At 37.7% G+C, this 15,272-nt stretch overlaps 1 protein-coding gene across 1 annotated transcript in view; it reads right to left on the bottom strand.

The window, feature by feature from the left end:
- Nucleotides 1-15,020, bottom strand: part of LOC106087201 (Kv channel-interacting protein 1) — a 32,163-nt gene extending 17,143 nt beyond the window's left edge. The window contains exon 1 of the mRNA XM_059363128.1: nt 14,800-15,020. Coding sequence (XP_059219111.1) covers nt 14,800-14,955 — 156 coding nt within the window. The 5' untranslated portion in view covers nt 14,956-15,020. The remainder of the gene's footprint in view (nt 1-14,799) is intronic.
- Between the last annotated feature and the right edge of the window lie 252 nt (nt 15,021-15,272).

Here is a 15,272-nt window from a genome sequence, read left to right as displayed (position 1 = left end):
CGATTTATGGTGTAAGGCCCATAAAAGCCACATTTATTATCCGATTTTGATAAAATTCGGGACAGTGAATTGTGTAAGGCCCATCGACATCCTTCGTTAATTAGGCTCAGATCGGTCCAGATTTGGATATAGCTGCCTTATAGATCGATATTCCGATTTATGGTGTAAGGCCCATAAAAGCCACATTCATTATCCGATTTTGTTGAAATTTGGGACAGTGAGTTGTGTTAGGCCCTTTGACATCTTTCTTCAATTTGGTCCAGATCGGTTCAGATTTGGATATAGCTGCCATATAGACCGATATCTATGTTTTAGGTTTTGGGGCCATAAAAGACGCATTTATTGTCCGATGTCGCTGAAATTTGAGACATAGAGTTAAGTTAAGCCCCTTGACATACTTCATTTATTGTCCGATGTCGCTGAAATTTGAGACAGTGAGTTTGGTTACGTCCGACGTCCTTCTTCAATTTGGCCCAGATCGGTCCAGATTTGAATATAGCTGCCATATAGACCGATCTCACGATTTAAGGTTTAGGGCCCATAAAAGAGGCATTTATTGTCTGATTTCGCCGAAATTTGGGACAGTGCTTTGTGTTAGGCTCTTCGACAGGTTTATGCAACTTGCCCCAAATCGGTCCAGATTTGGATATAGCTGCCATGTAGACCGATATCTCGATTTAAAGTCTTGGCCCCATAAAAGGCGCATTTATAATCCGATTTCACTGAAATTTGACACAGTGACTTATATTGGGCTTTTCGACATCCGTGTCGTATATAGTTCAGTTCGGTATGAGGTATATGAGTATAAGGTATGAAATTTTCAACGAATTTTGATGAAAGGTGGTTTACATATATACCCGAGGTGGTGGGTATCTAAATTTCGGCCCGGCCGAACTTAACGCCTTTTTATTTGTTTTTTAATCAAGCTGGAGATCGCATTTGTTGCCTAATCATCACCAAATTTTCCACAAACACTTTTTTAGCCCAAAAACAAGCGCTATGAATTTCGATAAAAATCGGCTCAGATTTGTACATAGCTCCAATATGCAGGGTGAGCCAGAGAAATTTACTTATTTTAAAGCAAAAGTCGGCTAGAGTCGACTATGTAATACCCTGCCCTATAAGTGGAAATTGGGAACTATTTAGTGGGCTTCGGTGGAGGTTTTCAAATGGATTTTAAAACAATCCATATCAAATTTCGAGCAAATGTCTTCGAAATTGTAATAAGTCTATGTAAGCAAAATGGGGCGGTATATATGTATATGGAAGCTAATTAGAAATCTAAATCGATTCTGATAAAATCTAACAAAAAAATTAGTATAGTATATATATAGAGATCTATAATGCCAAATTTTCGTGACTATAGGTTGACAAATGACGCCATTATTGAAGTCGGACGAATATACATAGGGAAGATACATCTAAATCTGAATCGATTTCGGCCAAACTTCGTAGGTGAATAAATGTGCTGGCGGTGGCCCTAGAAGTGAAAATCGATGGAAATATATTTGTAAGAGCTATATCTAAATCTGAACCGATTTCTATGAAATTCACCTGTAATGTCGAGAGTCATAAGAAAATCCTTCCTGCCAAATTTCGAAACAATCGATTAACAAATGACCAAATTTTTGCACTGTTAGTCCAAATCGGACGACCATATATACGGAAGCTATATCCAAATCAGAAAAGATTTTTTCCAATTTCAATAGGTTTTGTTTCTTGACTAAAGAAAATGCCGGTGATTGGATAAACAAACGCGCTAAGCTATACATGTAGTGGTGTAGGGTATAAAAACTCTCGACAGGTGAGTTGTGCGGGAAGGGGGCGCATCTGGAGGGGAAAATCCCCAAGTTTGTTTCTCTCTCCAATTAGCTGCCATCATCCTCTGGTCTAGATACTACAATTTTCAACCGATTTGCACTAAATTTGCTCTGGAGTTTTTAACGATCCATCTAAAAGTTTCTCTAAGGATGTTTATATCCTTAGTAGAAGGTATCCAAAGTTCTGCTCGGCCAAACATTATGCATTTTTATTTTTAATACCTTCCATAGTATGGGACATACTAATTTCGTTATTCCATTGGTAACACATCGAAATATTCATCTGAGACCCAACAAGGTATATAAATTCTTAATCATCTTCACATTCTAAGTCCATTATGCCAGGTCCGTCTGTCTGCCGTTCTGTCCGTCCGTCTATCTGTACGTCCGTGTGTCTGTCAATTGTCAGCACGCTTACTTTCGAACGAGTAAACCAGGCGCTTTTAAATTTGCACAAATAAGTCGGTTGTGATTGTAAATGCGTTGTATTGGTCCTTTTTTCGATATAGCGTAGCCAGTCCAGCTTTCTGGAGGAGGGCTAAAACACTTTGAATAGCTATAAAATTTTTTTTTCATTCTGGGGTGGGTGCTAAAACTTTTCTGGGGGTGCCAGAGGGCATTCTACGCATTTGGCTGCCATATGAACTTATCTCGGATGTTGGATTCTTTAGCCTATAGAAAATTCTTATCAGAATTGGCTGAAATTTAGCATAAGGTGTTAAGCTTTGACTTGTAATAACTGTGCTAAGTAAATCGGCTTATAACCCCGATATAGCTGCCATACAAACCGATTTTCAGTTATGACTTCTTAAGCTTCTAGAGAGCACATTTTCTATTAGATTTGGTTGACATTTTTTCCAATTAGCGTTTTTATTTCATTATGACTTCCAACAGCCGTGACATGTATGGTCTTAATCGGTTCATAACTCCCATATATACGTCTGTCCATCTGCTTTTCTGTCTGCCTGTCTTTCAGCTGCCTGTTCTTCTGTATATCTGTCCGACTGTCTTCCTTTTTTACATTGCATTTGTTTGTCCGTCTATCTAACCATCTGCCTAACCGTCTATCTATCCATCTCTCTGTTCGTTTGAACATCTGTCCGACTGTCTGTCTGTCTGCTTTTTTTCATCTGTCTGTTTTACTAGCTGTCTGTTCACCGGTCCCTCCTTCCGTCCGTCTACCCGTATGACCGTCCGTCTTAACGTCCATCTTACCGTCCGCTTACCCGTCGAATCATCTTTTTTTTTTGTTTTTCGCTGGAGGTGTGGATGTAGATCTTCGAAAGATGTATTCAGCCCGTACTGAAAAACATGCACGATTTCTACGTACTTACCACACCTCCTCCTATCCCCGATTCCCCCGGAACTGCCACATGGTTTTAAGTCGCGGGGGGTCGGCTCATTATATTACCCATCGGGCCACCTGTCTGTACATTTATCTGTCTGACTGTCCGTCGATCTATTTGTCTGTCGGTCTACCTGTCAGTTTGTCTTTTTTGTCTATACATCAGTCTATCTCTCTGACTGTCCGTCTTTCTGGCATCGGTCCCTCCGTCTGTCTGTTTATATGCCCGTTCATATGTTCGTCCGTGTCCGTGCATCTATAAGATAGATGGACATCTGACCGTCCGTCCATCAGTCCATCCGTTTGTCTGCTCATCCATCTGTCCATTACCATTAGCACTAAAAGATTTGTAGGGACAGATTTGTAAGGTCACCGTGGCGCAGAGGTCACCGTGATGTCTGTTGTTGGCAACCAATGCGCCCTTGGCAATAAAATAGAAAAATCCCCTACCTTTGAGTTGAAACTTGGACAGAATCGGACAATACTCATTTATATGAGGCAAGTTTTTCCCTCTTTTCTTTATCGAATGTTCATTGGTGAAATAGTACCCAAATCAAATGGTTTATGTCTGAAATTTATCATAAATTGTTAGCAAAATGTTTTTTGTTTAAAACCTCTGCGGAGGATCGAGATAAGAGTTGAGAGTTCGGCGGTACGGCGTTTCATCATGTTTGGCCGCTATTTCTATAAAAGTGCTTGCTAGCACTGCGCATGGGTGCGTATGTTTTATGTAACAAACACCAGCTGGCACTTATACGCCTCATGGTACCACATGTTTAAGTTCTTTGACACATGTTATGACCAGTGTTGCCGTTTTTGGCAGGTTCCCACCAAAATCTCTTGGTAGTTTGGTAGGCTGACCACAATTTTGGTACATACAACTAAGAAGTTAATCACTGAAAAAATCGACGGTGATAACTCAAAACCAGTAAAGGAAAGGCAAGAATATATACAAAATGGGTGCTATGTCTTAATCTGAACCTATTGCCAGCAAATTTTCACATATTGTGGTAGTCGTCGAGGAAAGCATTGTGCAAAATTTTGGCACGATTGGCCAATAAATGCGCGAGCAGTGGCTCTAAAAGTGAAAATTGGGCGGTATACATATATGACAGCTAGATCTGCATCTGCATCTGCTTCCTCTATGCTTGTTGTTCCCTCTATTTGTTTATCAATATTTCTGTTTTTATTTCTATCAGTCTATTTAATAGTCCATCTGTCTGCCTGTCCGCCTGTCTCTCAATAAAGGCGTCTCATTTGTTATTCGATTGCTGTAAAGCTTTTCAAAGATCACTTTATTGCCCAAGGACGTGCGCTGTTGATTTTAGAATATATATTTTTCATTCGATATGAGCTATAATGGCTATATTTGCCATAATTTCAACACGATTTTTAAAAAAAGTGTGTTGTTGTATTCGATATCCCAACATGTGGTCATAATTTCATCAAAATCGGCTAAGTTTTAGATATAGCTCTCATATACATTCTTCATCCGATATGAGCTATTATGGTTATGTTTGTCCCAATTTCATTCCGAGCTTTTCAAAACTTTGCCCAAGCTATTCTACTTAATGTCCCAACATGTGTTTAAAATTGTATCAAAATCGGTTTAGTTTAAGATACAGCTCTCCTTTGTATCCCTCATACGATGTGAGCTATTTTGGTTAAAGTTGCCACAATTTTGCAGCCATCCTTGAAAAATTATGCACAATATGTTTTATTTGATGTCCTAATACATTAGCAAAACTTTATCAAAATAGTTTCATATTTATATCCCTTATGTAAATTTCATTCGATATGCACTATTACTACAGCAGCCCCAATTTCGGAACGAATTTTAAAAATGTTTGCGAAATACTTCCTACCCATCATCCATTTGATATATTCTCTCACTTATGGTATACATATTAAATAGAGTAGAATTAATCAAGGCGGAGATAGGTATACTAAATTCAATCCTGCCCAGCTAAGCCTATTTTTTACACATTTGCAATCTACCATGTCAATAGGGAACAGAGGACAAATTGCAAATTTTGCCCACGAACAATCCACTAAGGGACAGGGGAAAACTTCTCACATATCAATGAGTGCAGTCCGATTTAAGTTAAAGCTCAATGATAAGGGGCCTCTTTTTTATAGCCGAGTCCGAACGGCGAGCCGCAGTGCGACACCTCTTTGGAGAAAAGTTTTACATGGCATAGTACCTCACAAATGTTGCCAGCATTAGGAGGGTTTTCCCCACCGCTGAACATTTGTTCTGATGGTCTCGCCAGGATTCGAGCCCAGGCATTCTGCGTCATAGGCGGGCATGCTAACTTCTGAGCTACGGTGGCCTCAAGTTTATAGCCAAATCGAAAAAGCATGCTGCTTAGCAACACCTTTGCTTGGAGAATTTTTGTCCTCCTTTGGTCTCAAACATTTTCTGTGATTTATTCAAAGGCCTCCTCTTTGGCCTATATCTGAACCTTGTCTCAACTGCAACCTGTTTGTCACTCTCCTTGACATGGCATCAGACACCCTCCGCATAGAAATGTCAGCAAAAGTTTTATTCGATTTCAATTGTTTTCGTTTTGCTTATTCAAGTATTTATTGTTCGTGTTCATTTCATGACTTCTTCACCATTTCAACGTTTTCACTAGAATTTTATTTTCTTCTTGCATTTCGTTGTTTTTTTTTTGTCATGCAGTCGTTTTTCGCGTTATCTGGCATGACATGCATATGCATATTCTTATAAATTTTATATGGATTGTATATGCAAACATCTTCTTCGCCATGCAAGCACCCATGCATGTAACTCTAGGGTCATGCATAAAAATGTTACAAAAATACTAGGGTGGAACGTAAATCGCTAAATATAGTTTTAGAGACAAAACAGGCAAGGCTTGAGGCAAACGTGGCGCAGAGGTTAGTGTATGAGACCTTGGAAATTAAAATTTATTCAACACAGTATGTACAAAATATGACCCAAATCGTATTAAACGCAAGATTTAGATGAAGGCTATATCTAAAGATGGACCAGACCAATAGAAGTACCTGGTAAAAGAATGGCAAGTGTACGGGTGGGTGTTTAACTGCGCCTATTTGCGTGACTGACTGATTACTGACTGACTGACTGATCATTGCCCAGCCCAAACGGCTAAAGCTAGAATTATGAAATTTTGCACGAATGTTGGCTTTGGCGATATTCGAACGGTTAGGTACTGAAAAGTACCAAAAAGTACGGAATGGTACATATTCGCCCAGAGCGAACGGAAAGGGCCAGAATGTTATTGGGCTCAAATTAAAGAGCGTCTCGAAAAAATAAAGTTTGTTTAGAAAAAATTTGGAAAATCGTACCGGAAGTGGGAGAAATAGTACGTTTATTGGTACCTCAATTGGTACTATTTGGTATTTTCTTTGTAAATTGGACTAAAGCTCTGAATTTTGGAACTTGGCTACACTTTGGCAACTTTAACTTTAAAAGTACATTTAGTACCGCAATAGGTACTTTCTCCACAGATAGAACTAGAAATTTCTGAAAAGTACCAAATAGTACCAATGTTTGAATTGTGAAAAAATCATTTAGTTGCCCATCACATATTTCTAAGTTTTAACTACATGCCAAATTTCAGATCTCCACATCCATCTGCACAGAAAGCAACAAATGGTACCAATATTAGTACCAAAATGCACCAAATGTAAAAAGATCACAGTCACCCATCATATTTAACTAGCGTAGGTACAACTAGGTAATATATGATGGGTGACTAAATGATCTATTCAAAATTCGTACATTCTGGTACCAAAATTAGTACTATTTGGTACTTTCTTTACAGATGGAGCTAGAGATCTGAAATTTGGCATGTTGGAATAGCTAGGAAAATATGATGGGTGACTATGATGTTTTTACAATTGGTGCATTTTGGTACCAATATTGGTACCGTTTGGAGCTTTCTGTGCAGATGCATGTAGTTAAAACTTAGAAATATGTGATGGGCAACTAAATGATCTTATCACAATTCAAACATTTTGGTACCAAAATCGGTACTATTTGGTACTTTCTTTAAAGATGGAGCTAGAGGTCCAAAATTTGGAATGTAGGTACAACTATGAAAAATGCGATGGGTGAATAAATAATCTATTCACAACTCTCACACGCTGGTACCATTTAGTACATTCTTTACAGATGTGGCTAGAGGCTAAAGGCATGTAGGTACAAGCAGGAAATATATAATGGGTGACTACATTATCAATTCGAATTTCGTACATTATGGTACCAAAAAGTGCAAAATAGTACAAAATAGATTATCTTTGCCTACAGCGAACAGGGACTGCTTAAATTAAGCAATTTGACAAACATTACCGCAGTCTTGACTAAAATTCAACATGTGAAAGAAAACGTATCTTTTATGGTGCAATGGGTACCTTGAGAGATGTTATTTTGATATTCAAACGTACAAAATGGTACCTTCTTTACGAATGGAGCTACAGCGTTCAAAATTGTAATTAATTTATTCCTTGACATTTTTTTTTTATCTTTCCGTTGTATTTTTATTTTTGGTACTTTTTGGAACTTTCTTTAAAGAGGGAACATATTTCTGATTTCTAATTTTATAAACTGAGTGACTACCTAAGTTTTCGAAAGTCCTACACTAAAAAGGGGGCATACAAAATGGGGGTAGCGAAGCGGAACACCGGGATGCTAGTTTTGTCAAAAAAAAATATTTTAACATTTATTTTGAGTAGTAAGTAAAGCTTTCACTATGATATCTGACAGTTTTTTGGCCTTTATTTCTACACAAGACTGCTAACACTGTACATGGGTGCGTATAATTTATGTTACAAACACCATCTGACACTCATACGCCTAATGGAACTGCATGTACAATACATATAAGGCTAAACTGCTAACATGTTTGTACTGGATTCGCTCCACAAGTCATAAATATGAGTTCATTTCATAAAGGGAAAACAATTGCGAATGAATCGAGTGCACACACTTCGGCGGCTTTGGCAGTTAGTCTTTTAGTTCACATTAGCTTTCCTTGTTTTAGAATATCTACCAGTCACCTCATCACGTTGCATAAATTTCATAATCCCATTCACTATACATCGCTTTCGAAGAGATTTCCTTTTTGCGGTTTCCTCAATTAGACCTTGATTGAAATGGACGTTGCGAAACTGAAGATCACATTCATATGCTCATGTTATCAAATTAGAGGATCGGTTTTTGTAGTAGCTATATTTGGTTATGGAAAGTTTAAACATTGCTCACATGGAAAAATTTTATTAAAAACAGAAAAGAATTGCTAACTTTAGGCAAAAAAAATCAAACTGAGAGATCGGTCTTCAAGAGAACTTTTAAAGTTCGATTCCCATTCCCAGCCTATTCTGAAGTCATAACAGCGTAGAACTAGAAGTCATAACGGATCTCAATATGCAGAAATCGGTTCACATGTTGGACAGTCGGTTCACATGGGAACAATATTAGATTATGCGTACATTCCAATGTAAGAACTAAACATACAAAAATTTTTTTCAAATGGGTTAAGAATTGTGCCCATCAAGTAATCAAAGAGTTCAATGTTAACGGAATGGTTGACATCGATTCCGTTATGAATCTTTGTGGACCTTACTTGGAATGTAAGTGGAATACTATAAGAAAATATCTGAAACTAAAATTTAGCCATATTATGTGCCTCCATGTATTAATGAAAATTAATAGGAAAAGCATCCATATACGACCAATATCAGGTAAAGCATTGATACACTTTTGAGATAGTCAGTAACTTTATCTACCCCGGCACCGCCGTAACACAAACGAATGACACCAGTTTTGAGATAAAGCGAAGAATAATACTGGCAAACAGATGCTACTTTGGACTAAAAAGTAAGCAGTTTAGAAACAAGGCCATCTCTCGACAGACGAAGACTACACTTTACAAGACACTAATACTACCCGTGCTGTTATATGGTTCTGAAGCATGGGTACTTGTGAAAGCAGATGAGGCAGTGCTTGGAGAGTTTGAGAGAAAGATTCTTCGTAAAATATATGGACCAGTTTGCGTTAAGGGAGAATATAGGCGACGTATGAACCACGAGTTGTATGAGCTGTATGACGACGATAGCATAGTTACACGCATCAAAATACAACGGCTGCGTTGGCTAGGTCATGTTGTCAGAATGGATGAAGAAGCTCCAGCAAAGAAGTCTTTTGAAGGCAAACACGGTGGTACACGCAAACCGGGAAGACCAAAAGCCCGATGGAAAGATCAAGTTGTGGGAGACACTTCGAAACTTGGTGTCAGAGATTTTAGAATGAGCGCAGAAGATCGAGGCGCTTGGAACGCTATTCTACGTTCGGCTAGTGGAACAAATATCCTGTCATAGCCAATTAAAGTAAGTAAGGGCATAGTATGTAAAATCGGGAGTTCGGTTTATATGGGAGCTATATCACGTTCTTGACCGATTTGAGCAGTAGTTAGTTGGATGCTACAACAAAATACTATATGCAAAATTTCAGCCAAATCGGACAACAATAATGGCTTGTAAGGGCTCAAGAAGTCACATGAGGCGATCGGTTTATATGGGAGCTATATCAGGTTATAGACCGATTTAAACCGTACTTGATACAGATGGTGGAAGTCATAAAGGAACACCACGTGAAAAATTTCAGCCAAATAGGACAAAAGTTGCGGCTTCCAGGGGTCCAAGAAATCAAATCGGGAGATCGGTTTATATGGGAGCTATATCAGGTTAAAGACTGATTTGAACCATACTTTGCGCAATTATTGGAAGTCATAACAGACCACTACACGCAAAATTTCAGCCAAATCGGAAAAAAATTACAGATTGTAAGGACTCAAGAAGCTGAATCGGGAGATTGGTTTAAATGGGAGCTATTTCAGGTTATAGACCCATTTGGACAGTACTTGGCACAGTTGCTGAAAGTTATATCAAAAAACTACATGCAAAATTTCAGCCAAATCAGCAAACTGCGGCTTTTGAGGGCTCAAGAAATCAAAACGGCAGATCGGTTAATGTAGAATATATATCTAAATCTGAACCGATATGGCCCATTTGCATACTCTAATGACCTACATAAATATTAAGTATCTGTGCAAAATTTCAAGCAGCTGGATTTACCCGTTCGACCGCTATTGTGATTTCGACAGACGGACATGGCTGGATCGACTCAGAACGTCGAGACGATCAAGAATATATATACTTCTAGCGTCTTAGACGAATATTTCGAGGTGTTACAAACGGAATGACTAGAGTAGTATACCCCCATCCCATGGTGTTGGGTATGAGAACATGATATACGAAAAATGCTAAAAAAGAATAGTTAAGTTCGAAATTGCTATAACTTCCCTAGTTTAATGAACTTCAGAATTCTAAGCACACTGTTGGGTTCGTGAAGAAAATCTCTTTCCGTAGAGGTGCTGCATAAAGCGATACTATAAAGGTTACTATGAAAAACATAGCAAAAACCAATTTATTTTGGGCGTAAAAATTCAAAGTCGTTTTCAAGGCCAACAACGCTGTAAATCCTAAATTTTTTCGAATTTCGAAAATATTTTAAGCATTCCGCAGTTCAAAATTCGTAGACGATTCATAAAGTAAGCAGTATTGCTTGAAATTTCACATTTTATTTTTTTTTGCATTTTTTTAGCAAAGGCTAACCCCTTATGAAAATTTTGAATTTTTGATGCGAAAAAATTTTTCGAGTTGAGTATACAGTATTGAAGATAATGGCAAAAAATTCGGTTAAGTGCAACTCCTATGTTTTTCCTTCAAGGAACAAGCTCAAAATCTATATAATTGATATATGAAAAATGCTTAAAAAAATCAAGGTGAGTTTGAAATTGCTGCAACATCCTTAGTTTTGCCAACTTCAGAATTCTGAGCACATCGTTGGATTCGTGAAGAAAATCTCTTTTCGTAGAGGTGCTGCATAAAGCGATACTGTAAAGGTTGCTATGAAAAACATAGCAAAAACCAAATTAATTTTGGGCGTAAAAATTCAAAGTCGTTTTCAAGGCCAACAACGCTGCAACTCCTACATTTTTTCGAATTTCGAAAATTTTTAAGCATTCCGCAGTTCGAAATTCTAAGACGATTCGTAAAGTAAGCAGTGTTACTTGAAATTTCACATTTTATTTTTTTTTGCATTTTTTAGCAAAGGCTAACCCCTTATGAAAATTTTAAATTTTTGATGCGAAAAATTTTTTCGAGTTGAGTATACAGTATTGAAGATAATGGCAAAAAATTCGGTTTAGAGCAACTCTTATGTTATTCCTTCAAGGAACAAGCTCAAAATCGTATAATAAGTATCCGAAAAATGAAAAAAAAATCAACGTGAGTTTGAAATTGCTGTGACAACCTTAGTTTTGCGAACTTCAAAATTCTGAGCACAGCGTTGGATTCGTGAAGAAAATCTCTTTCCGTAGAGGTGCTGCATAAAGCGATACTGTAAAGGTTGCTATGAAAAACATAGCAAAAACCAATTTATTTTGGGCGTAAAAATTCAAAGTCGTTTTCAAGGCCAACAACGCTGTAACTCCTACATTTTTTCGAATTTCGAAAATTTTTAAGCATTCCGCAGTTCGAAATTCGTAGACGATTCATAAAGTAAGCAGTATTACTTGAAATTTCACATTTTATTTTTTTTGCGTTTTTTTAGCAAAGGCTAACCCCTTATGAAAATTTTCAATTTTTGATGCGAAAAAAATTTTCGAGTTGAGTATAGAGTATTGAAGATTATGGCAAAAAAATCGGTTTAGCGCAACTCCCATGTTTTTTCTTCAAAAAACAAGCTCAAAATCGCATAATTGATATCAAAAAAACGCAAAAAAAATCTACGTGAGTTTCAAATTGCTGTAACTTCGTTAATTTTGCGAACTTCAACATTCTGAGGATACCGTTGGATTCGTGAAGAAATTCTCTTTCCGTAGTGGTGCCGGACGAATCAATACTATTTCCCATTTCCTTGAAATCTTCAGTGTATTGCATCAAAATCGCATAATTCATATCCCAAAAATTCAAAAAAACCAACTTGAGTTTGCAATTGCTGTAACTTCCCCATTTTTGCAAACTTTACAAATTTTCAGACACCGTTAGATTTGTGACAAAGATCCCTTTCCGTAGAGGTGCTACATGAAGCGATACTGTAAAGGTTGCTATGGAAAACATAGCAAAAACCAATTTATTTTGGGCGTAAAAATTCAAAGTCGTTTTCAAGGCCAACTACGCTGTAACTCCTTCATTTTTTCGAATTTCGAATATTTTCTAGCATTCCGCAGTTCGAAATTCAAAGACGATTCGTAAAATAAACAGAATTACTTAAAATTTCACATTTTATTTTTTTTGCATTTTTTTAGCAAAGGCTAACCCCTTATGAAAATTTTCAATTTTTGATGCGAAAAAAATTTTCGAGTTGAGTATAGAATATTGAAGATTATGGCAAAAAAATCGGTTTTGCGCAACTCCTATGTTTTTCCTTCAAAAAACAAGCTCAAAATCTATATAATTGATATACGAAAAATGCTTAAAAAAATCAAGGTGAGTTTAAAATTGCTGCAACATCCTTAGTTTTGCGAACTTCAGAATTCTGAGCACATCGTTGGATTCGTGAAGAAAATCTCTTTCTTATCCGATTTAGCTAAAATCTGGCATGAAGTGTTTTGTTATGTCTTGCAATAACTTTGCAAAGTATGGTCTAAATCGGTTTATAACCTGATATAGCTTCCATATAAACCGATCTCGGATCTAGACTTCTTTAATCTCTATAGGGTGAAATTCCTATCCGATTTGTATGAAAATTTGCATGAGGGGTTTTGTTTTGACTTCCAATAACTGTACCATGTATGGCAAAAATCGGATTATAACCCAATATAGCTTATATATAAACCGATCTAGAATCTTGACTTCTTTAGCCTCTAGAGGGCGTAATTCTTATCCGATTTGTCAGAAATTTTGCATGAGGGCGTAATTCTTATCCGATTTGTCAGAAATTTTGCACTTCCCACAACTGTGTTAAGTATGGAAAAATCAGGTTATAACCTGATATAGCTTCCATATGAACCGGTCTGGGATCTTGACTTCTTAAGCCTGTAGCTGGCACAATTATTAAGCGACTTGGCTGAAACTTGGGATGGAATGTTATGTTTTGACATGCAACAACTGTGCCAACTATGATCAAAATCGGTTCATAACCTCCTATAGCTTTCATATTAATCGATCTGAGATCTTGACTTCTTTAGCCTCTAGAGGGCGCAATTTTTTTCGATTTGTCTGAAATTTTGCACGAAATTGTTTTGTTCTGATATGCAACAACAGTGCCATCTATGATCTAAATCGGTTCATGAGCTCATATAGCTTCCACATAAACCGATCTAGGATAATGACTTTTTGAGCCTCTAGAGGGCGCCATTTTTATCCGATTTGTTTGAAATTTAGCATGAAGTATTTTGTTATGACTTCCAACAAGTGTGCCGAGTATAGTTTTCATTGGCTCAATATCTGATAGAGCTTCCATATAAACCGATCTTGGATCTTGACTACTTGAACCTCTAGAGGACGCAATTCCAATGCGATATGGCTGAAATTTATTACAATGACTTCATCTATGACCTTAGGCACACGTGCTAAATATGGTCTGAATCGGTACATCTCCTGATGTAGCTCCCATGTAAACCGATGTCGGATCTTGACTTTTGAGCCTCTAGAGGGCGCAATTATTTTTCGATATGGTTGAAATTTTGTACAATGACTTCTACTATGGTCTCCAACATCCAAACTAAGTATGGTCCGAATTGGTCCATAACATGATATAGCTCCAATAGGATGGCTATCCTTTGTTTGCCTATATAGAGATATCGGGCAAGGAACTTGACAAATGCGATCCATGGTGGAGGATATATAAAATTCGGCCCCGGCCGAACTTAGCACGCTTTTCCCAGTATAAGTTCTAACTACTATGTCAGAAATGGTCCAAATTATTTCATAGAAAGATGTTCTCGTGATATGACGTCTTGGGCCTCTAGAGGGCGCAATTATTCTCCGATTTGGCTAAATTTTTCATAACATTTTCTTCTATGACCTTCAACAGCCATACCAAAAATGGCCCCAATCGGTATTAAAACTCCTATAGCTTCCACAGAAACTGATATCCTGGTTATCATCTTGAGCCTCTAGAGGGCGCATTTATTCTCCGAGTTGGCTCTAAATATTCTACAACATTTTCTTCCCTGTCCTTCAACTGCTATACTGAATATGGTCCCAATCGATGTTAAACCTCATATAGCTTCCATAGAATTTAAACTCCCGCTTTTCATCTTGAGCCTCTAGAGGTCGCCGTTTTTATGCGATTTGGCTGAAATTTTGTCATGTTGTACTTTTATTCACTGTGTTCTTAACTCCCTTTTTACTATTTTTAATTCCCCTATCTCTTTTTATTTCAAACATTTTCCAAGACAATTGTTCTTCTTGGCATGGAGATTCCCTAGTGTCTTGTCAGAACCCCTTAAGAAAACATGGCTGCAGGTGTGCTGGTTTTAAGTTGTCACTTGTAACGAGTGGCTGTGTGTGTGTGTGTGTGTGTGGCAGAGTGCATTTTCATGTGTTTGCTTGATATTAGCTAGAGCGTCTTACCGTTTTAAATCCTCTGTACATAACACGTATTTCCTGTTTTGTAAATTTCGTTTGACGGCACAAATCCTCGAGGGCGACTGGAATGGGTTTAGGCACTCGTGTTTGTTCTAATTCGTAGACAATCTCCTCAATGGGACTCTCAGGTGGCGAAGCCATTTTGTGGCAAGTGTATGTGGAATTGTTGCTGTTGCTGTTGCTGGCTAAAGCTGATGATGATGGTGATGGGGCTTTGCTGTTGCTGTTGCTTTTACTGATGCAGTTTGTTAAGTTGGTGTTGCAGTTTTCTCAAAAAAAAAAAAAATGGTGTTTGGCTTTTGGGTGGTTGCGGTTGCGGTGGCGTTTGCCTTAGTCCACTTCCGTACTTTCCGCTTTGCGATTGATAAATGTGGCTATAAATTTGTAGAATGCTTGATGTCTAAGTGTGTATGGAAGTTTGGTAGCTTATACGAGTTTATTTTGCTCTCGGCTGCTAC

Source organism: Stomoxys calcitrans, chromosome 2 (assembly GCF_963082655.1).
Source record: "Stomoxys calcitrans chromosome 2, idStoCalc2.1, whole genome shotgun sequence".
Taxonomy (NCBI): domain Eukaryota; kingdom Metazoa; phylum Arthropoda; class Insecta; order Diptera; family Muscidae; genus Stomoxys; species Stomoxys calcitrans.
This window is presented reverse-complemented; position numbering and strand designations above follow the sequence as displayed.